Source organism: Thunnus albacares, chromosome 10 (genome assembly GCF_914725855.1).
Source record: "Thunnus albacares chromosome 10, fThuAlb1.1, whole genome shotgun sequence".
NCBI lineage: Eukaryota > Metazoa > Chordata > Actinopteri > Scombriformes > Scombridae > Thunnus > Thunnus albacares.
In genome coordinates this window covers 16,410,048-16,437,529 of record NC_058115.1, presented here as the reverse complement: position 1 = coordinate 16,437,529, position 27,482 = coordinate 16,410,048, and the positions used below count along the sequence as shown (strand labels likewise).

The 27,482-nt window shown below is 39.6% G+C and overlaps 4 protein-coding genes across 7 annotated transcripts; all 4 read right to left on the bottom strand.

Moving 5' to 3' along the window:
• Positions 1–67: 67 nt before the first annotated feature.
• Positions 68–4,064, bottom strand: LOC122990982 (protocadherin beta-15-like). Its single transcript, XM_044364572.1, has 3 exons — positions 1,620–4,064; positions 221–247; positions 68–115 (listed from the first exon to the last, which is right to left on the bottom strand). Exons 1-3 carry the CDS (start codon positions 4,026–4,028, stop codon positions 68–70), a joined length of 2,484 nt encoding a protein of 827 aa, XP_044220507.1. The 5' UTR covers positions 4,029–4,064.
• Positions 4,065–4,100: 36 nt separating this feature from the next.
• Positions 4,101–8,978, bottom strand: LOC122990981 (protocadherin alpha-3-like). Its single transcript, XM_044364571.1, has 2 exons — positions 4,864–8,978; positions 4,101–4,187 (listed from the first exon to the last, which is right to left on the bottom strand). The coding sequence occupies exons 1-2, from the start codon at positions 7,222–7,224 to the stop codon at positions 4,101–4,103; spliced, it is 2,448 nt and encodes an 815-aa protein (XP_044220506.1). The 5' UTR covers positions 7,225–8,978.
• A 2,804-nt stretch (positions 8,979–11,782) lies between these two features.
• LOC122989825 (protocadherin alpha-C2-like) lies at positions 11,783–27,381 on the bottom strand. 4 transcript variants are annotated; one of them, XM_044362840.1, is made up of 3 exons: positions 24,799–27,381; positions 15,348–15,383; positions 11,783–14,035 (listed from the first exon to the last, which is right to left on the bottom strand). In XM_044362840.1, the coding sequence occupies exons 1-2, from the start codon at positions 27,220–27,222 to the stop codon at positions 15,372–15,374; spliced, it is 2,436 nt and encodes an 811-aa protein (XP_044218775.1). In that variant the 5' UTR covers positions 27,223–27,381; the 3' UTR covers positions 11,783–14,035; positions 15,348–15,371. The 4 variants fall into 4 exon arrangements, 3 of the variants coding, with proteins under 3 accessions (XP_044218775.1, XP_044218776.1, XP_044218774.1); XM_044362841.1 differs by lacking the exon at positions 24,799–27,381 and adding an exon at positions 17,096–19,669; XR_006405178.1 differs by lacking the exon at positions 24,799–27,381 and having other exon boundaries at positions 15,348–19,676.
• On the bottom strand, positions 21,210–23,740 carry LOC122989826 (protocadherin alpha-C2-like). Its single transcript, XM_044362842.1, has one exon. It carries the CDS (start codon positions 23,679–23,681, stop codon positions 21,252–21,254), a length of 2,430 nt encoding a protein of 809 aa, XP_044218777.1. The 5' UTR covers positions 23,682–23,740; the 3' UTR covers positions 21,210–21,251.
• Positions 27,382–27,482: the final 101 nt, after the last annotated feature.

Sequence of the window (27,482 nt, the reverse complement as noted above, 5' to 3'; positions counted from 1 at the left end):
CTGACCACAGCAAAATTAGGGCTCTTTTATTATCTTTACCCTTTATGTTAGTGAACAATATTCTAGCTTAACGTGCTAGTAGCTCATACAGCCACAGCTCTAGGTAGGTACTAGTCTGTAAGGATAAATATTAATGACTTAAAGACATGCAGTTAAGGATTTTGTTGAGTTTTCTGACTATTAATAAATTGATAAATTCAATTAGGAAAACTTAGCTTACCTCTGAGGAAAAGAAGCACAACTGTCTCTGGGGCCAAAAAGAAATTTTGAGAGAATGACAGGAGCAGCACACTGATGATGTCAGAGGGCTGTGATTGGTTGATCACAATGTTGATCAAGGAACACGTTCTACTTGGCTAAATCACGTCGCGCGATGCACTGTAGTGAAAAACATTACTTAAGCAAGTTTTAATGGTGTGCTTATAGACTTTCGTAATTCAAATGGATGAAAACACCGGATTCGTGGAACGGTGGAGAAGGTCAATTCAGACTACTAAGTAAAACAGACAGTGATTTATAGAAAATAGGTTAAAATGCAAACCGCAAGTTTGGTTCTTTAAATCCATCAGTAAAATCAAAAAGCTCTCAAACGAAACTTACACTCTAACTTGAAAATCAACAAAATATGTCAAACCATGGCTACGTGTCAGCACCATGGACAGCGCTACGAAATATGTCGCTACGAAATACGTCGCAGCCTAAACGTGTTGGTTAAAAAAGTAATATCCAAAGTGAAACTTTAATCCCAACTTCAAATTCACCACAATCTAACCAATACCACCATAACAACATTTCAACACCTTGAACAGTGCTATAATATAAACCTTGCATAGCGCCACAGTGTCATGAACACATTTTCTAATTTCAGTACAGGCATAAGTGTCATTGATAAGACTTAGATGAAAACGATATAAAACAATTCAAATCATTTACTGTTTAGTAAACATTGACTGTTTTTAATGTTACTAAAGGTAATCTTATCTGTTAGGAGGAAATCATCTCAATGTACAGTACTGTGCAAAAGTTTTAGGCACCCTAGATGTTTAGATTCTTATCCATTATGCAATACCATCAGGGAGGTGTCTGATCGGTCCCAAATTTATTCATGACATGACAATGACCCCAAGCATACAGCTAGAGTCATAAAGAACTATTTTCAGCAACAAGAAGAATGATGAGTCCTGCAACAGATGGTATGGTATGGCCCCCACAGAGCCCTATTCTCAACATCATGGAGTCAATCTGGGATTACATGAAGAAGCACCTGAGATGGCCTAAATAAAAAATCCACAGAAGAACATTCTTTCTCCAGGATGGTTACAACAACCTACCTGCCAGTTACCATGAAAAACTGTGTTAAAGTGTACCGAGGAGAACTACTGCTGTTTTAAAGGCAAAGCTGCTCACAGCAAATATTGGTTTCATTTCGGTTTCTGCTCTTTACTCAACTTTGTAAGAAGTTAATTGATAAATTAAAACTATTTATAGCAACATTTTTGTAAGCATTCTCACTTTACTTTTAGTGCCTAAAACCTTTGCACAGTATTGTAACACAGTAAATTCAGTATAACTATGTGAAAAATACTGTATCCTCAATTAAAATTGAAACATGGGCTTACCTCTCCAGATGTCCCTCTTCTGTCAGGAAGCACCAGAGTATTTGCATGGCTGCCCGGGACTATGGTAGATCCTATACTCATCCTGGGTCCAACTAACATGTACCGTTTGTCTCCAGATCTGTACTGGATGCTGTGACACAGTGTCCCATCATAATTTGCGTCTTGTAGATATTTAGAAGTATAGTCTGTGGATTTGGAGCACTGCATTGTAATCAACACGATGATACTGATGACAAAAAGTACAGAAACTGAGCCCAAAGTTATCATCAAGTAAAATTTAACATTGTCTTCATCGTCAACTTTAGTTGAACTCTTCACATCAGAAGCTGCAAAAGCTTCTTTTGGCTCCACAAGTTTGACTATCACAGTAGCTGTTGCCGAGAGTGACACGTTCCCATTGTCTTTGACCAATATGACCAGTTTATGCTCAGCTTCGTCTGTCTCTGTGAATGAGCGAAGTGTTCTGATCTGTCCAGTATAGCGGTCCAAACCAAAGAGACTGTGGTCAGTAACTTGCTGCAGTGAAAACAGTAACCAGCCGTTATATCCTATATCAGCGTCATAGGCTCTGACTTTAGTCACCAAGTGTCCTGCGTTCACATTGCGGGGAATCTCCTCCACACCTTCAGCAGAACCGTTAGAGCTGACTGGATACAGGATGACTGGAGCGTTGTCGTTCTGATCCAGAATGAACACGTTCACTGTGACGTTGCTGCTTAGTGACGGAGTTCCAGAATCTGTGGCGACAACTTGGAACTGGAACGTTTTCAGAGTTTCAAAGTCGAAACTTTTTAGCGCTGATATTTGCCCGTTATCCGAATTGACATTCAGGAATGATGTCATGTCACCTTGCAGCCTATCACCTCTCACAATGTGGTATGTGATCGCTGCATTTTCATTCAGATCATTATCAACAGCACTTACAGAAAATATGGATGCTCCCGGATCATTGTTTTCTAACATGTAAAGTTCAAATGGATTCTGGCTGAATTTCGGTCTGTTATCATTCACGTCTGACACCTGAACACTCAAGGCTTTTACGGTGGAAAGTGGGGTTTCACCACAGTCAATAGCTGTTATTGTGATTTCATAATGGGACACATTTTCTCGGTCTAAACGCCCCTTTGTGACTAGAGAGTACATGTTTTCCTCAATGGATGGCGTCAAATCAAATGGAACATTATCCGAGATTGTACAAATAACTTTCCCATTAACGCCTGAATCTCTGTCCGTAACACTGATGAGAGAGATAACAGTGCCAGGTTTTGAGTCTTCGGGGACTAAGCTACGTAGTGATGTGACTTCAATTTCTGGCTTATTATCGTTCACATCTTGAATTTTTATCACAACTCTGCTTTCGGCCGTCCACGGTGGCTGGCCTTTATCTGAAGCCTGCAAATCTAGTCTGTAAATCTCAGTGTCCTCAAAGTCCACATTTCCTTTAACTCGAATCTCACCAGTAACGCTGTCCAATTCAAAGGTATCTAGCACTTTTTTCTTTTGTGTTTTGCCAAAGCTGTATTCAATCTCGCTATTCGAGCCTTCATCTAAATCGGTAGCGTTTAATCTGACTACAAGGGTTCCAATGGGAGCATTTTCATCTATTGACACTGTATGTATATCTTTGCTGAACACAGGTCGATTATCATTTGCATCCAACACAGTGACAGTTAGATTAAGGCTCCCAGATCTCGACGGATTGCCGCCATCAAGAGCCGTTAACACTAAACGATGTTCTGCCTTTTGCTCCCTATCCAAAGGCTTTTTTAGCACTAAAAACGGTATTTTGTCCTCCTCGCTGTCTCTGACTTCAATATCAAAAAGATCATTTGGGCTCAACTTATACAATCGGACTGATTGTGCACTGACATCAGGGTCTCTAGCGGCATGAATTTGGAAACGAGTACCTGGTGGAATAAGCTCTGCTATTTCCAGTCGCTGCTCGTTTTCCGGAAAAGTCGGTGCATGGTCATTAACATCAGTTATTTCAACGCTAACGTAATGTATTTCCAATGGGCTCTCAACAACAATTTTCAGATTTATCAAACAAACCTTAGTTCCATCACAAAGCTCTTCGCGGTCCATACTTTGTCCAACATACAAGACTCCATTGTTCTGATTCAACTGAAACAGAGCATGATTTGGACCCGAAACTATACGAAACCGCCTGTCTGTCAAAGTGCTAATGTCAAGCCCCAAGTCCTTGGCAACATTTCCAACAGGAGTTCCCACTTGCACTTCTTCTGGAACTGAGTATCTCAACTGAGCCAAAATACGCTTCCCAAAGCACAGCAACAAAATCCCGGCAATCCACCAGCAGTTCACTCGGCGCCTTTGTCCTCGTTCTCCCATTGTGAAGCAACAAAATGAAGCCTTCTTTAAATCAAATGCAGTGACACAAGTCTTCATTAAATCAGTCTGAGTAGTTACATTTCACGATTCCCAAATACGAGTTTTCACACACAAAATATTAACCGTTACTTATATTATTTGATACACAGCCTTCGATGTGTACTCCGTCAGCCATACCGCCCACATCAGAGAAGATCCAGAGATGATGGGCAGGGCCTGCACAGAATCAGCAAACCAACCATTATCGAGGCCACACCGACTCCATGTGGCCGGTGGGCTTCAGTACGATATGATTTTCATCACAGGGGGCCAGATATCACAAGTGTTTTACTTCACTACACCTTTCTCTCGGAAACTATCACAATCGACTTCTATATGACTCCATGCTGCCCATAGTCCAGTAGTGAAGGACACGAAAGGAGCTGGAGAAAACGTCCTTCAAAGTCTCACACTGTGTAGGATGCTTGGGTCTGCCTTATCCAGCAAGTCAGCTTAATGTTTAGTATGTTTTTCAGCGACTCATATATGTCGTTAATAGACAATAACATCTGCAATTGTTAAATAACATTAAATTCCATCAACTTATTCCATCAACTTTAAATTATTTCGTAGAAGTAGGATCGAGTCAGTATGAAGCAGAAGATTGTTGTAATTGTATTTCCAAAACATGCTGAATATTGACATAACCTGGGGAAGTTAAAGCAGTAGAAATGAAATTAATTTCAGCACCATGGACAGCGCAATTTCACAACAGCATGGTCAAATCAGCAAAAAAAAGTTGTTGTTTTTTTAATGTATCTAATTGTGTACTATTTAATATTGTTTACTATTTAATAATGTTGTGCGAAAGCATGTAGTAATAATAATAATAATAATAATAATAAACATTTACCTCTTCAGATGCTCTCCTCCTGTCAGGGACCACAAGTGTATTTGCATGGCTGCCCGGAACAATAGTAGATCCTATACTCATTCTGGGTCCAACTAACATGTAGCGTTTGTCTCCAGATCTGTACTGGATGCTGTGACACAGTGTTCCGTCATAATTAGCGTCTTGTAAATACTTGGAGGAATAGTCTGTAGATTTTGAGCACTGCATTGCAATCAGAACGATGATACTGACAAGAAAAAGTATAGACACTGAGCCCAAAGTTATAATCAAGTAAAATACAATATTATTTTCTCCTTGATCGTTTGCCGCGCTGGTAACATCAGATGCTGCAAAAGCTTCTTTTGGCTCCACAAGTTTGACAATCACAGTAGCTGTTGCTGAGAGTGAAACGTTCCCATTATCTTTGACCAGTATGACCAGTTTATGCTCAGCCTCGTCTGTCTCTGTGAATGAGCGAAGTGTTCTGATCTGTCCTGTATAGCGGTCCAAACCAAAGAGACTGTGGTCAGTAACTTGCTGCAGTGAAAACAGTAACCAGCCGTTATATCCTATATCAGCGTCATAGGCTCTGACTTTAGTCACCAAGTGTCCTGCGTTTACATTGCGGGGAATCTCCTCCACACCTTCAGCAGAACCGTTAGAGCTGACTGGATACAGGATGACTGGAGCGTTGTCGTTCTGATCCAGAATGAACACATTCACTGTGACGTTGCTGCTTAGTGACGGAGTTCCAGAATCTGTGGCGACAACTTGGAACTGGAACGTTTTCAGAGTTTCAAAGTCGAAACTTTTTAGCGCTGAAATTGCGCCACTGGCTTCATTTATATTCAAAAAGGAGGTCACAGTGGGTCCCGGACTCTTACGGTCGAGTGTGTATATAACTGCAGCATTTTCATCCCCATCAGCATCAGCCGCGCTCACTGAAAAAATTGACACTCCGGGCTTGTTGTTTTCAAGCACGTAAAAATTGTATGGGCTTTCAGTGAATAAAGGACTATTATCATTAACATCTAGCACATCTACTTGTATCACCTTCGTAGATGACAGAGAGGGAGTCCCTAAATCCTTTGCCGTTATTGTAATATTATACATATGTACTGTTTCCTTGTCTAGGTTTTCCTTGGTGACCAAAGAGTATGACTGTCCGTCTGGGGATGGCTTTAAGTCAAAAGGCAAGTGACCCGGCACACTGCAGACCACCTGTCCGTTCACACCTGAGTCAAGATCCGTCACACCCACCAGCGCCACCACCGTTCCAGGAGGCGCATCCTCTGGAATGCGACTCGAGAGGGATGTGATGTCTATTTCAGGTGGGTTATCGTTCACGTCTTCAACTTTAACAACCACGTTGCAGTGTGTGGAGAGAGACACGGCACCTTTGTCCGCAGCCAGTACCTTAATCTCGTACAATTGCTTTTCCTCGAAATCAAGGCCTCCTTTCACAGTTAGTTTGCCAGTTCTGCTATTTAAATCGAAAGGCTCAGTTGAGAGTCCTCTTAGTTTACTCCGTATTGAATATTCGACCTCACCGTTCATCCCCTCATCCAAGTCAGATGCATCCACTGTCAGGAGAAACGTCCCCGCAGGTGCGTTTTCCTTTACCGTAATAGTGTATTTCTGTCTATCACATACTGGTGAGTTGTCATTTATATCAGATACAACAACAGTGATATTAATAGAACTAGATTTTGATGGTTTACCTCCGTCTGCAGCTGTTAACAGTAACCAGTGTTGAGCAGTGTGTTCTCTATCCAATGATCGCTGTAATATAAGGAATGGAACCTTCCCATCTTCCCCAAATTCCTCAGTTTCCAGGCGAAAATATTGGTTATGGTTTAGTTTATACGATTGTAGGGAATTCAAACCAGCATCCAAGTCGTGTGCCCCTTCCATTTGAAATCGAGATCCAATTATGGCAGACTCCAGCACCTCTAATGTGTAGTTTTCATCGGGAAATTTCGGCGAATTGTCGTTTATGTCGAGTATTTCAACTATTACTTGGTGCATTTCCAGAGGGTTTTCTACAACTGCTTTCAGATTTGTGATGCACGGAACAGTGTTTCCACACAGTTCCTCTCTGTCTACTCTCTGGTACACTAACAAAACTCCATCTGTCGGATTTACCTTAAACAGATCCTGCTTTGTTCCTGACACGACACGGAGATTCCTATCCGCCAGTCTCCCAAGATCTAATCCAAGGTCTTTGGCTACATTTCCAACTGCAGTGCCTAATTTCAATTCTTCCAGAATTGAATATCGTATTTGAGCAGAGATCCCCTTCAAATGAGTAACAATCAGCAGCGCCAGACAAAAAGAAATCCACACATGCAGCCATTGTCCCTTGATGTCCGTTATCGCCATTGTTTGACAGAAGTCTTTTACTCAACGACCATAAATCCGTCAACAAATTCGCAATGATTTTCAGTTTCCTCTTAAGCATCAAAAATCAAAAGTCTGCAGGAACATCATTCTGGCAGAAGAATAAGGGCTGTTTAGGTCCGCTCCTCCACGCGTCTCTTTGGGTTGCCACTGAATGCACATGTAAAAAAAAAAAAAAAAACATCTCACACACAACCACTATGATAATATATAATGTAACAGCACCACCTATTGTCACTGTAACGATGCTGCAGTGACCATAAAACGGTTTCTTCGAGTTTAGCCTACAGTATATGCGATTTGGCTGAAAACACCAAGTAATGTCAAATCATGTTTTTTGTCTTTTGTGTCCCATTGTATTACAGTGTCTCCCACAACATTATTTGTCTCATTAACCTGTTTTAATTCCACACATTCTTCAGAAAACAATTTAACAAACTAGACATAAGCCACATAATTTAACAATGTAATTGTTGCCAAAACACTTGACCTTTAAGGTTATGAAGGATGTAAATGCCAGTTTCATTGTTTTTATGTCACGTTTCCTTGTTTTCTTGGTAAACAAGTGCAATTGAAATTCAAGTAACCAGTCATTACTGGGATTTTTGTTCTCCATATATTTATATGCTTGCCTGTACACAAATTTCCCTTGTTCAGCTTCAAATAATACTAAGTTACATAGTACACAGTGCATATAGGAAACGTATTGAATATTTTTAGGAAAAATACTCGAACCCCTAAAATACAGCGTTTTTTAAAAATTTTTGTGTCAGTGTTTTTGGCCTTATGTAGATAAAGTTGTTGACATTCACATTCCTTCTCCTTAAACTCTGTGTGATCTATCCAGCACACTCCCATCATGTGTCTCCTAATCTAGAGGTGAGCAGTGACATCCCATGGATTAAACCTGCATGTGCAGCTATGATGAGCTCATGTCTGCTCTACATTGCTCATGTGCATTTCTGCCTCGTGTCTCATGCAGCAGCCTTACTGTACTGCAGCATATAAAATAAATAATGGTAGAAAAGAAAAAAAGATGATTATACTACAAGAAAACAAAGTGACCTACATAATAAACACCTCAAATCTGCGCACCCCTCCCACCTGCTATGTATTGATTTTGGATTGAGGTCAAACATATACGTGCGCGTGCACGAGCTCTGCCGCATTGTGCATCACCATGTCTTCCTGCATCGTTCCTCTCACGCTGCAGCAATTTTAGCAGACTGCAATTTCCTTTGTCATCAGCCCTTATAAGGCAAATGTAGCGGTAATATTTAGCAGAGAATGCTAATCTGATGTGGGCGAGCTGCGGCTGCTGCTCTGTGAAGAGGAGGAGGGGGGCTCGTCAGAATTTTAAATTACAGGCTGCTTCAGAGCACACCGCGGGCTCCAGCGAACAGACAGCACGTCGCCATGGCAACGCAGCTCCATTAGGCAGGTCACTGTCCATGGTGCTGAAAGCAAGTAAACGCCCAGCAAGAAAGGAAGCAAAGGGGGAGGGATGCTGTGAATGCTGCAGACAAAGAAAGGCAGCTGTAGCTACATGTGCTGACTCTGTTAATTCTCTAAAATATGTAAGATGCATTTTCCAATTCACAGTCACATCCCTTCCTTGGTTAATTTACAAGAAAGATTTTGTAATAAGGGTTTCAGGGGGGCTGCCTTGTACCAGGAGCCCATAAAACACAAAGAAAAAATATGTAATTCTTAAAATACATATTTTCTCCAGTATAAAGATTATGCATATCAATAGAGACCACAGTGATATTCCTAATAAATAAATAATATACATTTCATCTGAATATATGGTGTACATGTGTGCCTAGTAGTGCCAGCTGGTGGTTGTTGTAGTGTTTTGTTCCACATTGCTGCATCACTGTGTCTTTATCAGTGTGCCAGTCTGTCAGTGGACCAGAGCAGCAGACAACAGGCAGTAGGAGAGTCTCCTCTTGGGGTTCAGAGGTGATGAGAAGGGAGACTGAGAAATATTTCTTATCTCACGTTACTCTAACCAAATAGAATACTATCAAAACCACACCCACTTTAAGAGTGCCTGCTTTGTTTAAAGACATTACAAAGACACAAATTTTAAGTGCTAAAACATGCTACTAAAATGTTGAGGTATATTGGATATTAAATGAGAATAACTGCTCCTATGGGTCTGAATGTCTTTCCTGCTCACTCATGACCTCATCTCTCTGGGGAGATGAGATCATGTGTGTGCACACACAAAGAGAGGCAGACACGCTCATTACTCTGCCTTCAGTAAAAAAAAAAAAAAAAAAACAAAGCCCTGCAAACATAGGTTGAGTGAAAAACAATATTGACACCAACTGATGAATTTTTGAATTACATTGTGATGTAATGTTGAAAATGTGTTTTTATACACTCATTCAGCTGTGCAACTTGTGAGCTTTAGCAGCTATATTTAGAGTCTTAGTTAAGACATAATGTGGTTAGTTATTTTAAACATTATGGCTCTTTTCAGGTTAAGATAGTCATGATGTCCTCGCACACACTGGATGTGCTGACTGTGGTCAGTGATGACAGGCCAGATGGGACACTTGCACCAGTAGCTTGAGCCAATTTCACAATTTTTTCACTGCAATTCTACATGAGAGAGAGGTGTTGTTGACTCACAGATGCTGTGCAGTGAATTACTGAAAATATTTTTTAAGCATTTGATTCAATTCAAGAATTGTGCTTAAAAGACTTTATTGGCCTAAACTGGAGTTCTTTAACAGTTTGTGATCCCCAATCTATTGAGAAGTGCACTAGTGTTTTAAAAGTAGCAAATGCAAATAATATGACTATCACAAGGCTTTCCTTAATTCCTTAATTCCTTACTTACCACCTCAAACACTTGTTACTTTAAGTGCAATACCAAATTACTGTAGGTACTGGGACAGATATGCACTTTCAACTATTACATGGAAGCACGAACAGAATTTTCTGCCTATGTGAAGTTTGTTGTTCAGTTTTTTCTGACACAAAGAGATCTTTCAAAGTAAAGCCATTTCATTATATTGCAGAAATAGATGTAGATGGTAACAAGATAACAATTAAATTATTCAGTTTACTTCATTATTATACTTGCCTTGCAGTTGCTTTGTCAATATTATACTGCATATTATTATACCACTTACACACTGTAGTCCAGTTAAGCCAGTATTGTCCAGTATTGTTCCACAATATGTTATAGATTACTTTTTCCATTGATATAACTATGACAAACAGTGATTCCTAAAATTTCATTTGAATAGATACTTGAGAAAGTACAGAATGACTACATTACCTGCGGTTTGTGTCTGTGGAAGAATAATGTTCCATTGTGGAAATACACACACATAGAGGGGCTACAGGCATGTTTTCCTTTCTTTGACAACTTAGGTACATATTCTTGTGTTGTTACCATATTAATCCATCTCTCTCAGCATCAGAGAAAAAAGATGGGATAAAAATAGAAGCCACAGCTTTGAGAATCCCAGAGGAAGGTCTAGTTTCTACACTTACTACACTTCTATAGTTAGTCAATGGATTACAGTGGCTGAGCAGTGACATTTAAACCTGAATTCAAAATATGACAAAACACTGGTGCTGTAAACACCATCTGTTTAATGATATTCCTGGAAGAAAGTTATAAGTTGTTACCAGTGATTATCAACCGTAAGAACTTGTCCTTCAGTGACAGATAGAGAGAATAAAATAATCTACAGCACATACAGCCATACTTTCATGTGCAAGACATAATCCTGTTACAACATCTGACTTAATGCTTTGATCGTATGAATGCTACTGTATTCATGCTCTCTCACAGGCAAAGTTTCTTTGTTTCTTTCAGCATTGACTGCTAAAACCCTGTGAGTAAATACTGGTATTTTTTTTCCAGCAAGTAAGTTTCAATATCAACAATTCATCCTTCAGTATGGAAAACCAGGTATCATGTAATGTGAGGTGACCTTTATGACCCCAGCCAACATGTCTGTCATAAGCTTGACTCTGTGACATGTTTTGATATAAAATATGGTCCAAATTAAAGTACAACTCTATTCAATTAATATCTAGAAAACCTTTGTGTGTACTGTTCCATCATAAAGTCTTCTTAGTCAGTAGATAATGAAAGCTTGCAGTGTTGCAGCCCCTTAATCATCTCACTATGTGAGCAAATGATCAACTAATTAATTACATTGTAATTACTGGATAGTCCCTGCATCAGCAAAATCAACAATTTTCAAACATTGTCATTTCCATAAACTGGACATGTAATGTATGCATTCAAGCAAATTACTATACCATAAAATGACTCAGACAGAAAATCATACTGGTGATAGATACTGTTCTAAGGCCAGAAGTGCCTGTGTTTAGAAACATCAACTAAAAAGGTCCTAGTGAAGTGAAACTTGAGGATGTTAGCTGACTAGCTGACCAGGGTGAGGTAAGCCTTATAATGAAGGTGAAGTACACCTTTAACCTTTAACACTGCCATCAGAAATTATGCAACTGCCCCAGAACTCCAGAGAGAGTCAAAAGTTCATCATTAAGTTCTGTTTTTTTATTCAATAGATCATAATGACCAGACCATAGCATACAATAAGCTCACATGACACAATTTACTACATGTTGCACCATAAACATACCACTGTACAAAAGCACTTAATGTATATATTTGCCTGTAACACATTATAACTATACAGGTAATGCAGTGTGAACTGTGCGAAAGACTTTGACTACATGATGTCTGATTATTTTACTGTTGCACAGAACTAGTTGGCCCATAAATCTGCTGGCACAGCAGTTCAGCTGTTCACATTAAAAATTTTAGCACTTGCACTGAAAAGGAAACATACAGTACATACACTCAGTTACTTGTTATTAAGTAGATTTATTAGCTAAAACTAATCCAGTGTACCACAACAGCCCTGCAATAATGTCATACCCATATCAAAGGTATTTATTCAGCATTTGTTGAAATTGTCTTATATAGGTGTTAATTTGACTATATGGTCATATTGGAGGCTGAATTGTATCCCTTTACACTGACAGATGTTTCTAATCTTTCATTCACTTCATTTACATCACGACTCTGAGTATGTAACCAATTACAGCCTCCAAAATAACCATTAAGTTCAACACCTTTGTAAAACAGATACAACAAAAACTGAACATTATAACCTTGATGAGGGCAGGATTTACTGCAGGGCTGTTGTATAAGACTGCATTAGTTTTAGCTAGGTGTAACTGGAAACTGTATAGATACAGACATATGATACTGTATATGTCTGTCACATCTGTATCCATACTTATGCGTTGCATATGCAGATACACACAGTAATCAGTAATATACATGAACACAGCTTTCATTGGGTAAAACCAACCACAGCTATTTTGTTTTTCAGTAAAGTAAACATTAAGTCAATTCTGGGTTTTCAACTTCCTACACAGTCTCAGAAGACATTGATATTAAGAGACATCCAGAGTTTTGCTTTAAAAATAAAAAAGTAAAACATGGTCATGTTTGTGATAGATATACTATGCAGTAGTTATAAGGAGACATTAATCAATCTGTTCTCAACAACTGTGTTCACTTGTCTTCAGTCTGCTAGAATCATATTCTGCAGTAGTGTCAAAGTGGACAAAACATTCAAGCACACTGTATTCTTAAGTTATCTGTACACCCAAGTTTCTGAAGCATACAAATGCCTCACTGATCCCAGCCATTTTCCTCTTGAGTAGAAGCTAGGAAAAAGGAATAAGATTACACATCTGTGCACCATATCTCAAAATCTTAGGACTGTGTAATATGAAGGTGTAATGCTGTTGTACTTCTTCATTGTGGTCCCATTAAAATGCTTCCATCTTGTTTTGAAACAGACAAAATAGTGAGGCTTAACTACAGAAAACTGATTGTTCAATACCATAACATATCTAAAGCTATTTAAGTAATTGATTATTCCATGCAAAATCAACTGAAAGGCAGATACATGATGGCTGAAGGCCTCACTCTTATGTTTGATGTATTTGTTAAATTAATTTAATCTCTTAGCACTCTCATTCATATATTCAGGCCTGGCTCTCATATAAAGCACAAAGTCAGTTACAAAACATAAAATAACTAAATGCTACCACATTTACAAAATACTGATTCCCCTTTGTTTCATACTTTTGAAATCATAGGTTGGTGCTTTTTGACACAGTTAATTGTGCTGTTTCACTTCTTGATTCTTATGTTATCTTATATATTATACACCAATGCTGTTATGGAGCAAGACAAAGCATGTAGGTTAAAAATGTAAAATATCCATTATGTGTTTCTTTTTTAGAGTGGAAAAACAGTCTCTTAAAGGCATCCCAACATTCCTGTGTCCACTCAAGTAGTCCTTGTTGCAGCTTCTTTGAATATATCCACTGATGCAATTTTCTGTACAGTCTTTTTGGTGAGTGTCTTGTCTTGAATTTTTGTTTTTTTTTGTAGGTCTTGGAGTGTGGTTGAAGCCATGCAGTCTTATCATGCATAACGAATGGACAGAGAAACATTGTTGATTGGCTTTTCATGTGCTTAAAGACAGAAAGGGGGAGGGTTGCATCCTTGTTTAGCCACCATAGTCCGTTTGGTCTTAAAGCATGATAACTACACATTGCGAGGAGCAGGGACCAGACTGAGTGTGACGACATGGATTTGGGGGGGGGGGGGGTTTCTCCTTTCCTCTGTGAAGCTCTCTTGTCAGCATCAATCCGGTACGCAGCTGGAGGTGTGGCCTTATGTGGAACTGCCGCTGCTGGTTGTGGATGCCTGCCAATGAGACAAGAGAATTAGTCAAAGCTGGAGAAGAAGCAGTGCAATGACAGCCATGTGACAGGCCAGAGTGACATATCTCATGCAGCCGACGTCTGTCACTCAGACAGGGGCTTCAGGCAGAAGACAGAGTGGGTGGAGGGGTTGAGCTGATCCTTGAACATAGTTGTGAGATGGCGGTCTATAAATGAGTATACCATGCTCCAAGATTATGTGAAGGAGAGTGGTTGCTAGGTAACTGGGTGACTGGTATCACTTTGCGCCTTTCCTGCACAAAGAATTAGGTCACAATTCACACTACAGCAGACAGGAATTCAAAGGTGTCATTCTGTGAAGTCAGCAACACTCAATCCAATTTTGTTTCTAACTGACCAAATAATACAGAAACAGCACAGTCCATTCCCACTAACACATTCAAACATTCAAAAATAGGATATACTCCTAATATATCAATGATGGGTCAGGAGGGGATAAACACGTGTGTAAACTTCACATGCACAGGATCTTTTTGAGAACACAGTGATTCAATTAAAGCAGCACAGATCTATCAACACTTTCTAGTGTATTACAGCAAAAGCCAGATTGTGAAAAAAGCAAAGCCAGCAAATGGCAACATTGTTAGTTGAAGTGAAAAATTTTTAGAAGTTTGACCTTCAGGTGGAGCAGCATGTTGATGTTATTTTGTGTTGAATGATTACTACCATATGAGCTGAGGGAGCAGGTGTGTGTTTTAAGGACTGGCTACACCTGATTCTCACTTTGTTCACCTAATCTGCATTATCACTTGTGTTTAATTGTCTGCAAAAATTGACCACAGATTGTCAGACTCAGTATATTATCAGTACCATTATGATTATTATGGCCTCATGTCTTTGTCCCCCTGAGGTCAATCAAGGTCATTAGGCTATATTTTTCAAGCTCTGCCAAATTGTGCAAAACAAAACTTTGGGAACATAATCCCAAAATACTGACAGAAGTAGTGTTAATTACTGTAGTGGTTAGATTGCATAGATGCATTTTAGTGGGCTTTAAGGATGAGACTGTAATATGGGTAAGAGTAATCAAATTGTGGGAATGAGGAGACTAACACAGGAGATTTAGCAAACTGCATGTGATGTTAACTGAGTGACCCTTTGCAATTACAAAAATATCTATCTCCATGAGAAATTAAACAAGACAAAAATATAATATAAAAAAAACATCAACTGAGAACAGAACAAACACAAAGAACAACTAAGTTCAAATACTAAGTTCTGTAACATCATTCATAAAAGGCCATCCGGGGCGGGGGAGTGAGACTCCTGCATACCTCCAGCTGCAGGGTGGACTTCCCTCATTTAGGGTACTTTAGAGTGGGGAGAAAAAAAAAGCAATTCAATGGTCAGACAAGCACAGTAAAGGATTATTTGTGTATGTATCCTATGAACACAGAGTTGCAATGTTATCTTTGACTAAGCATGGTTAGTGTGACCCGCTAAAACAGATACAGCAGCTCGTTACAATTAGTTATATAAAGGTGATTTAAAATAGTTTTACATTTAGCTATGTAATTGTTTGTTCTTCCAGCTGCTCATACTTACCATCATAGATAGATAGATAGATAGATAGATAGATAGATAGATAGATAGATAGATAGATAGATAGATAGATAGATAGATAGATAGATAGATAGATAGATAGATAGATAGGTAGGTAGGTCGGTCAGCATTCATGGCATCAACTTACATTAAATAGTCCAATGACATTGGCAGAAATGTGTCAGTTTGAACTATGGGTTCAGCTCTCTGTATTTCAGATTTGTACTGTGGTGATACAGAACACTAAAAAGCTACTCATTTCCTGTCTCTCCAATTCCACAGACTTTGACATTGACAGGAACAGAAGACCTGAACCACACAGGGTGTATGTCTCATGTGTGCTAAAATGCACCACACTGTGTTGTTGCTGTCATTGTTGACAACAGCAAAAAAACTGCATCATGAATTCTTTTTTATGGATTGTTTAAATACAATGTTGCAAAGAGCATGTTTATTTGAAGAGAAATGGTAAGCCATACCTGACAAGAAAATGAAAAGATAGTTAGTCAAAAGAATCTATACTCATAAACCTTAATTATGTGAAAAAAGGTCTTATATGAGCTCTTTGTGCATCAGGTTTGTGCTCTGCTTTAGACTTCATTGTGTTTTTATTTGCAGTGAACATAATAAAGGCACTAATATAGAGGCCACAGACCAAAGTCACACAAAAATGTCTAAAGCCTTTTTAGCAAGTGTCGCTCTGTAAAACAACAAGAAAACTTTAAGAGCAAAGACCTGTGGGATGAAACAGAGGAGTAAGCAGAGTTTGTTACTGATTGTTATTTCACTTCTAATATAAAAAGATTTAATATGAGATTTAATGAGATTTTTTAAAGTATTGTAAATCAAAACTATAGGTTTATGTAGACTAGATGAATGTAATATCCAATAAAAGGTTGCATTTAACTTATGAATTCAATGTCTTATTTTTACTTTAATTTTCAAGTGTTTTTTTGTTTGTTTGTTTGTTTTTTGTTTTTATTACGTCAGCAAAGGTATTGCATTTCCACCAGTGTATGTTAAGGGTGATATCGGGAGTTGGGCTCTTGATTGCATTTTCAGTAGATACCTGTTTACTAAAGAAACACACATACCTGAAAGTTTAAACCAGTAAATATCCTTAGGACAAAACACAGACAACATCAGAGGTACAGCAAAATATTACATGTGTAGCTTTATACTGATTCATACTGTTTTCTATATATTTGCTTTGATGCAATACATTCTTAATGATTTTAAAATTAAGATTCCCATTGTTTAGATTGCTAGATGTATTATGGTTATTCTATTTTATATCCCTTGCAAAAAACAATATCTACTGAAAAAAGACATTGCTAATACATTTGAGATAAAAGCTGACTGTTAATGAAATATTGCAGTGTGAACTGTAGTAACGATAGGCCAGATATTTTGCTTCACAAAACTACATTTAGGAATAATGGTTTGTTTAAACTGCAGTGCAGTAAGCGGCCATTTCTACCTGCAGAGTAGAAGCTGCTGATTCACTAGTCTCTGACATTCCTGTGCTCCTTGGTATACTGGACACGATGTATCTGGAGCCCTTTGGCACAGGCTGTCTGACCACCAGCTTTCCTTTCCTGGTCTCTGCTAGAAACAGACTGTACCAGTAGGCATCGTTGGAGACCAGAGTGGAGTCTGCGATGGTGGAGTTCCTCTCACTGATCACACTGTTCCTGCAGGGAGGAGCTGCTTTGCTGGGCTTGGGTTTCTGACACTTGAGCACGATGGTGACCAATATGGTGATCAGCAGGAGAAATGACACCGAGCCCAGACCGATGACCAAATACAGGTTTAGGTCTGAGAAGATGTCATATTCTAGAGGCACTTCAGTCATGTCAGAGTAGGCCTTAACAGCAGTCTCCACTGTGGACAGCTTGATGGTGACTGTAGCAGAGAGAGCAGGATCCCCGTTGTCCTTGGCAATAACAACCAGTCTCTGGTGTCGCGGATCTCTGTAACTGAACATCCTCATAGTCCGGATCTCTCCGTTGTATTGATCCAGACTGAACAAGGTGGCGTCAGTCACCTGTAGAAACTGGTAGGTAATCCGAGAGTTGTGCACCGAGTCGGTGTCTAAGGCTATCACCTTCGCAACCAGGGAGCCTTTATCGGTGGATCTGGGGATTTTTTCCTCCACTATGGAGCCGTGCGCACGCCACGGAGAGACAATGACCGGAGCGTTGTCGTTTTGGTCCACAATAATGATATGGACGGTCACGTTGCTGCTGAGTGGAGGAGAACCAGAGTCTCTGGCCTCTATGTGGAAAAGAAACTCCTTCTCAATCTCATAGTCAAAAGTTTTTAATGCGTAAAGATTACCGTTCTCTGGATTGATGGAGAACAGCATGGACATGGAGGTGTTGGCTATCTCCTTCTCTAGGATGAAATAAACTAGATACTGGTTTTCATGGAGGTCAGGGTCAAACGCAGTGAGTGAACTGAGCAAGGCCCCAGGTGCGTTATTCTCCATTACACGTATAGTATAAAATGACTGAGGGAACTGTGGAACATTGTCATTCACATCCAGCAGCTCTAAAGTCATAGTTTCATTGTCAGATAAAGGAGGAGAACCTCTGTCTGTTACAGTGAAAGTGATGTCGTATTCTGGGACCTTCTCACGGTCTAAAGGCTCTGAGACCACTAACTCATAATAGTTATCAGATGATTCCCTCAGTTTGAAAGGCATATTATCTGGAATATGAAGATCAACCACTCCGTTGTCACCTGAGTCTTTATCATTAACACTAACTACTGCTATCACTGTGTCTACTGCAGTATCTTCTTTGATCGGACTATGAAATGATTTGATGGATATTTCTGGGTGATTGTCATTCATATCTGTGACCTGTATTGTCAGTTTACACTGTCCAGATAATGAGTTTGGCCCCTTATCACTGGCAATAACCTCCATTTCATAAAGTCTCAAATCTTCATAATTTATCATCTCTTTCACTCTGATTTCACCATTTTCTGGATTCAAGCTAAACATATTTTGTGTTCTCTCTGATGTATACAAACTATATGAATAAACTATATCAGAGTTGGACCCTTCATCTAAGTCAGTGGCATTTAGTTTAATTACTAGACTGCCAATCGGAGAGTTCTCCATCACATCTACGGTGTATTTGTCTTTGTCAAATGAAGGGGCGTTGTCGTTGACATCGAGCACGCGGATAATGATACTGGCTGTACCTGTGCGCGTGGGGACTCCACCGTCCACAGCAGTCAGTATTAAATTATGAACAGGCTGCTGCTCTCTATCTAAAGTTTTTTTCAGAATCAAATCAGCAAACTTTGTCCCGTCTCTACCGGTCTGAATTTCAAGCGCAAAATATTCGCTTGAGCTCAGATGGTAATCTTTCACAGAATTCGTTCCAACATCTGGGTCTGCAGCGTTATTCAGTGAGAATCTCTCTCCAACGGGGCTTGATTCAGATATGTCCAAATGCATCGTTCCCCGCCGAAAATGAGGAGCGTTATCATTAATATCCATAATTTCGACCTCGATATTAAACATTCGTATTGGGTTTTCAATCATAGCATCCAACTTAAGAAAGCAGTGCGCATTTTTCAAGGGGCACAAAAACTCTCTGTCTATTCTTTCCAAAATAAACAGCTCTCCCGTGTCCTTGTTGATGTCAAAATATTTTTTATTGCCTACAACGTCTAAGCGCATTTTCCTTCCTTTTAGCGTCTTCACATCTAATCCCAGATCAGTTGCTAAATTAGCAACGACTGAGCCTTCCTCCATTTCTTCGGGAACAGAATAATGGGTGACGGTAGATACCGTGATTATCGTGGCAGAAAGAAGGAGAAATACTGAAACATACCCTCTCCCAAATAACTGTCGGACATGATGCACCATCGTGAATGATCCGTATTAAAAACCTTGAAATGTGGATGAAACGTCCTCTTGTTAAATGAACAAACGAAACAGGGATCTTAAACGTAAACGTTCCTTTGCGCTTAGACCGTGGCTTAGACCAACCGTGACGCCCCTCTTACACAGGGTCTGACTTCCTCCTTCCTCCAATAAACTATCGTGAGAACAATGACCTCATCAGAGAGTGTGTTTTGGTGGAGAGCAGCGACGAAAATAGTCTTGTATGAGCGTTTTCGACTTTGTTAAAAAAAAAAAGAAATCACTCTTATTTTAATCCCAGGTAAAGTACGAGTTGATGGAGTTTAAGAAGCTGAAAATTAGCATGTTGTTGAAGTTTTCATTTCTAATTTATAAACTTATATTACCTGGATGGGAGATAGAATTCCCACAGCCTGATTAAGTTAGATTCAGTTTCCGTGCTTTATATATTATAATTTTATAATAGTTTTTTTGTTTGTTTTTTGTTCCTTTAGCACGTGTATACAATGATTGTAAAGTCATACAGTTTTTATCACGCTGTCCTCTTTTCTCCGTATTTTGGGAGTTTTACGCACGGATATCTGCACGTATAAACAATGCCAAACATGGTGAAATTAACTAATATACTTATGTAATGGTTAACTGAAGTATGAGTCATGATGATTTATTGCATTGATCTATGCAGAATGCATCATGAATTCCTGTTGCTCACTATTAACAAATGATCAAGTCATTATGACTTTATGTGATTAGTTAACACCCAATAGATAATCAATTAATGAATGTTGATTCAGTTACTTCATACATTAACTGATATGCCATCAAATTAGCTGAATTACGGTACAGTAAAGGGCATTTTATACATATGCATTTCATCGACCTCTATGAAGCTGCTTTTTATTTTTGTCAAACTGGTAGTCAGATGCAAAGATCTACCTGTTGCTGCATGACACAATGCTCTTTATGCCCCATTTACATGTATTGTACATGTTCAGAGTGTATCATGCTTTAATGTTATACCCACAGTAACTGTAGGTATAAAAACTGTCAATGGACAATGTAACTGTGAATTAACATTCATTAGCTGACTATCAAGTGTAAGCTAATCACATAAAGTCATAGTGACTTGATCATTTCTTAATGATGAGCAAAAGGAATTTATGACACATCCTTTATTAATTAATTAAAAAATTAATTAATGCATGAAATCCTCCTGACTCATGTTTTAGTTAAGCATTAATTAAGTATATTATTTGTACCCTTATTGTAAAGGGTTCCCAAATTAAAATAGTCCTTGTGTATGTAATCAATAATTTCTTATTGTACTTAGGTTTTATTTTATGTATTATCAATGTGCCTCATATCTTGCCTCATTTCACCTTTCAGTAACTAATGTATGCAGAAACATTTAGGCTTGAATGAGAAGTGAAAGAGATTTAGTAAAGGGAGAGTATAGATTATTTACCGAATTACTTATTAATTAAATCATATCAAGATTAAGTAACATTTGGTTTCCAACAACTGTAATAAGTTTTATCTAAAACACTGTTAATATGCATGATTATATTTTTTTTTGTGATGCTGATATAATTTTAGGCGTTTGTTAACTTTTTTATGTGTTATATTTTAAAATGAGAGAAGAGGAGATTATGAATTCTCAAACACTGACATCCTGAGTAGGCCTTGGCTACTATGGTCACTTATGAGTGGACTTTATAGATATTCACTTTGAATGTCTGTGCATAACGCATGTTTAATGTATGTCTTTCCATACCTGCAGAGTAGAAGCTGCTGAGTCACTTGTTTCTGACATTCCTGTGCTCCTTGGTATACTGGACACGATGTATCTGGAGCCCTTTGGCACAGGCTGTCTGACCACCAGCTTTCCTTTCCTGGTCTCTGCTAGAAACAGACTGTACCAGTAGGCATCGTTGGAGACCAGAGTGGAGTCTGCGATGGTGGAGTTCCTCTCACTGATCACACTGTTCCTGCAGGGAGGAGCTGCTTTGCTGGGCTTGGGTTTCTGACACTTGAGCACGATGGTGACCAATATGGTGATCAGCAGGAGAAATGACACCGAGCCCAAACCAATGACCAAATACAGGTTTAGGTCTGAGAAGATGTCATATTCTAGAGGCACCTCGGTCATGTCAGAGTAGGCCTTGACAGCAGTCTCCACTGTGGACAACTTGATGGTGACTGTAGCAGAGAGAGCAGGATCCCCGTTGTCCTTGGCAATAACAACCAGTCTCTGGTGTCGCGGATCTCTGTAACTGAACATCCTCATAGTCCGGATCTCTCCATTGTATTGGTCCAGACTGAACAAGGTGGCGTCAGTCACCTGTAGAAACTGGTAGGTAATCCGAGAGTTGTGCACCGAGTCGGTGTCTAAGGCTATCACCTTCGCAACCAGGGAGCCTTTATCGGTGGATCTGGGGATTTTTTCCTCCACTACAGAGCCGTGCGCACGCCACGGAGAGACAATGACCGGAGCGTTGTCGTTTTGGTCCACAATAATGATATGGACGGTCACGTTGCTGCTGAGTGGAGGAGAACCAGAGTCTCTGGCCTCGATGTGGAAAAGAAACTCCTTCTCGATCTCATAGTCAAAAGTTTTTAGTGCGTAAAGATTACCATTCTCTGGATTGATGGAGAACAGCATGGACATAGAGGTGTTGGCTATCTCCTTCTCTAGGATGAAATAAACTAGATACTGGTTTTCATGGAGGTCAGGGTCAAACGCAGTGAGTGAACTGAGCAAGGCCCCAGGTGCGTTATTCTCCATTACACGTATAGTATAAAATGACTGAGGGAACTGTGGAACATTGTCATTCACATCCAGCAGCTCTAAAGTCATAGTTTCATTGTCAGATAAAGGAGGAGAACCTCTGTCTGTTACAGTGAAAGTGATGTCGTATTCTGGGACCTTCTCACGGTCTAAAGGCTCTGAGACCACTAACTCATAATAGTTATCAGATGATTCTCTCAGTTTGAAAGGCATATTATCAGGAATATGAAGATCAACCACTCCGTTGTCACCTGAGTCTTTATCATTAACACTAACTACTGCTATCACTGTGTCTACTGCAGTATCTTCTTTGATCGGACTATGAAATGATTTGATGGATATTTCTGGGTGATTGTCATTCATATCTGTGACCTGTATTGTCAGTTTACACTGTCCAGATAATGAGTTTGGCCCCTTATCACTGGCAATAACCTCCATTTCATAAAGTCTCAAATCTTCATAATTTATCATCTCTTTCACTCTGATTTCACCATTTTCTGGATTCAAGCTAAACATATTTTGTGTTCTCTCTGATGTATACAAACTATATGAATAAACTATATCAGAGTTGGACCCTTCATCTAAATCAGTGGCATTTAGTTTAATTACTAGACTGCCAATCGGAGAGTTCTCCATCACATCTACGGTGTATCTTTCTTTGTCAAATGAAGGGGCGTTGTCGTTGACATCAAGCACGCGGACAATGATGCTGGCTGTACCTGTGCGCGTGGGGACTCCACCGTCCACAGCAGTCAGTATTAGATTATGAACAGCCTGCTGTTCTCTATCTAAAGCTTTTTTCAGAATCAAATCAGCAAACTTTGTCCCGTCTCTACCGGTCTGAATTTCAAGCGCAAAATATTCGCTTGAGCTCAGATGGTAATCTTTCACAGAATTCGTTCCAACGTCTGGGTCTGCAGCGTTATTCAGTGAAAATCTCTCTCCAACGGGGCTTGATTCAGATATGTCCAAATGCATCGTTCCCCGCCGAAAATGAGGAGCGTTATCATTAATATCCATAATCTCGACCTCGATATTAAACATTCGTATTGGGTTTTCAATCATAGCATCCAATTTAAGAAAGCAGTGCGTAGTTGTTTTCAAGGGGCACAAAAACTCTCTGTCTATTCTTTCCAAAATAAACAGCTCTCCCGTGTCCTTGTTGATATCAAGATATTTTTTATTGCCTACAACGTCTACGCGCATTTTTCTTCCTTTTAGCGTCCTTACGTCTAATCCCAAATCACTTGCTAAATTAGCAACGACTGAGCCTTCCTCCATTTCTTCAGGAACAGAATAATGGGTGACGGTAGATACCGTGTTCATAGTGGCAGAAAGAAAGAGAAATAATGAAACATACCCTCCACGGGAATACTGACGAATATGACGAGCCATTGAGAGGAATCCGTGTTTAAAACCTTAAAACGTAATATATGTTGGAACAAGAAGAATCCGTCCTTTATGAAATGATGAAAGGTAACGAGGGTTTTCAAGGAAAACGTTTCTTCATCCGATATCAGCAGATATTTGCGTGCAATATGTCTGCCTGCCCAGCCTCCAATAAAATATCGTGAGAACGATGACTTCATCGGGGAGTATGTTTTTGTGGAGAGCAGCGACGTGAGTAGTCCTCTATAAGCCTTTGCACCTCTTCAAATATCGATACATTTCGCTTTTCATCAGACACAGATAAACAGTAAACTTTAAATTGTATTAGAAAAAGTGCAATAAAAAATTAGACTCATGTTTTTCCTTGCTTTATAATCTTCGCTTTCCTATGGAGTATGTGAGCAACAACTATACATTTTTTTGTTGTGTTGTTTTTCTAAGTATTTATATGTGTAGATATTATATTACATCCAAATTAACCCGAAATTACACATCACTCCATCAGTGCAAATATGATGTCACAGCCCTTGCCTTCGTGTTTGTGACTTTTACGCGCAGATTTGTGTGCGTAAAACCATTTTAATATGGTAAAATAACTTCGTTTGCACGACCATTTAATTTCTATTTTAATGTATTTGATAAATGTTGTCAGTATTTTTTTGTTATGAAAGTGGTGATGCCAAATGGGTCACACACAGTTGCCTCGGGACCTGTGCAGTGTCGAATTTAAACTGTGCCTAAATATCGTGTGCGAGAACAAATGATTTATTGAAGGGACAAAATTTGCAAACATCCAGTGATTGTTCTAAGAAAAAAAATCTGTTAATCGTGTTAACATTTAAATTATATCTGAATGTCATTTGATGCTATATGAAGTCAATAAATTTGAATTTTTCTGTAGTCATTTAGAAAATATTAATAAAAAGTACATTCTGAGCCTTTAGATACCTATGCGTACAGACAAGTCCTCAAGAAAGTACGAAGTCGACAACTTCGACATTGCATAAACCGAACAGTAACTTTCATGAAATGCAATGATGCGCACGTTTTTGTATGGCTATTTGATGGACATGCTCAGAGAATATCTGTGCGTAACAGATTTTTAATTGACGTTTTTCCATACCTGCAGAGTGGAAGCTGCTGAGTCACTAGTCTCTGACATTCCTGTGCTCCTTGGTATACTGGACACGATGTATCTGGAGCCCTTTGGCACAGGCTGTCTGACCACCAGCTTTCCTTTCCTGGTCTCTGCTAGAAACAGACTGTACCAGTAGGCATCGTTGGAGACCAGAGTGGAGTCTGCGATGGTGGAGTTCCTCTCACTGATCACACTGTTCCTGCAGGGAGGAGCTGCTTTGCTGGGCTTGGGTTTCTGACACTTGAGCACGATGGTGACCAATATGGTGATCAGCAGGAGAAATGACACCGAGCCCAGACCGATGACCAAATACAGGTTTAGGTCTGAGAAGATGTCATATTCTAGAGGCACCTCAGTCATGTCAGAGTAGGCCTTAACAGCAGTCTCCACTGTGGACAGCTTGATGGTGACTGTAGCAGAGAGAGCAGGATCCCCGTTGTCCTTGGCAATAACAACCAGTCGCTGGTGTCGCGGATCTCTGTAACTGAACATCCTCATAGTCCGGATCTCTCCGTTGTATTGGTCCAGACTGAACAAGGTGGCGTCAGTCACCTGTAGAAACTGGTAGGTAATCCGAGAGTTGTGCACCGAGTCGGTGTCCAAGGCTATCACTTTGGCAACCAGGGAGCCTTTATCAGTGGATCTGGGGATCTTTTCCTCCACCACCGAGCCGTGCGCGCGCCACGGAGAGACAATGACCGGAGCGTTGTCGTTCTGGTCCACAATAATGATGTGGACGGTCACGTTGCTGCTGAGTGGAGGAGAACCAGAGTCTCTGGCCTCGATGTGGAAAAGAAACTCCTTCTCAATCTCATAGTCAAAAGTTTTTAGTGCGTAAAGATTACCATTCTCTGGGTTGATGGAGAATAGCATGGACATAGAGGTGTTGGCTGTCTCCTTCTCTAGGATGAAATAAACTAGATACTGGTTTTCATGGAGGTCAGGGTCAAACGCAGTGAGTGAACTGAGCAAGGCCCCAGGTGCGTTATTCTCCATTACACGTATAGTATAAAATGACTGAGGGAACTGTGGAACATTGTCATTCACATCCAGCAGCTCTAAAGTCATAGTTTCATTGTCAGATAAAGGAGGAGAACCTCTGTCTGTAACAGTGAAAGTGATTTCATATTCTGGGACTTTCTCACGGTCTAAAGGCTCTGAGACCACTAACTCATAATAGTTATCAGAGGATTCCCTCAGTTTGAAAGGCATATTATCTGGAATATGGAGATCAACCACTCCGTTGTCACCTGAGTCCTTATCATTAACACTAACTACTGCTATCACTGTGTCTAATTCTATGTTTTCACTGACTGGACTCTGAAATGACTTAATAGATATTTCTGGGTGGTTGTCATTCATGTCTTCAACCAGAATTTTTAATGTACATTGTCCTGATAAACTATTGGCTCCTTTGTCGGTTGCTATAACTTCCATATCATAAATCCTGAAATCTTCATAATTTAGCATTCCTTTTACAATAATCTCACCAGTGGAAGGATTCAGATTAAATGTTTCTTGCGTTTTCTCTGACGTATATAAACTGTATGAATATGTTATATCAGAATTTGACCCCTCATCTAAGTCTGTTGCATTAAGATGAATAACAAGACTTCCAATTGGGGAATTTTCCATGATTTTAACACTATAGATCGGTTTTTCAAATGTGGGCGCGTTGTCATTTGTGTCTAAAACCTGAACAATAACACTGGCAGTGCCAGAGCGAGCAGGTGTGCCTCCATCTACAGCTGTGAGTATTAAATTATGAACAGCCTGCTGCTCACGATCCAAAGTCTTTTTCAGTATGAGATCAGCAAACTTCGACCCATCTCTTCCAGTCTGAACCTCAATGTTAAAATGTTCACTGGCACTCAGATAGTATGTCTTTACCGAATTGAGTCCGACATCGGGGTCAACTGCATTACTTAGCGAAAATCTTTCTCCAGCAGGCGTTGACTCAGATATGTCCAAATGTATGATGTCTCTTCGAAATTGTGGGGCGTTGTCATTTATGTCCAAAATCTCTAGCTCGATGTTAAATATACGCACGGGATTTTCAAGTATCACTTCCATTTTTAAGTAGCACAATGTCAGCGTTTTTGTACAAAGATATTCCCTGTCAATTTTCTCTATAACATACAGCTCCCCAGTCTCTTTGTTCACATCCAGATATTTTTTGTTGGCGATCAGATCAAGACGCATCTTCCTCTGATTCAGTGTTTTAACATCCAGGCTGAGATCGGTAGCAAGGTTGGCGACAACTGATCCTTCCTTCATCTCCTCGGGGATGGAATAATGAGTCACTGAAGCAGTTACATGATGAACCAAAGAAAAAAGAATAACGAGCGCCACGTACCTTTTACATGTCTGCATTGTTACATCGGACCGCATTGTTATTCCTCTGTTCATTGCATGAAGCACGTCAGACGATATAAAAGACTGACAACATTACTGTTAAAATCTTAATCCAAATGAGTTCGTTAAATTTTTGAGTCCGGGGGTATTTCTTCGGAGAAATGAGCAAAACGTATTTCTCGCCTTTCATGTGAGTTTCAGCACCACGGAGCTGTCCGGCTGTGAAGCTATACCGTATTTAGGATTTACTGTCATGGCGACCGTGGGATAGTATTTTATCGAGTAAACAGCGCCACTCTTTGCATATTTTGGAA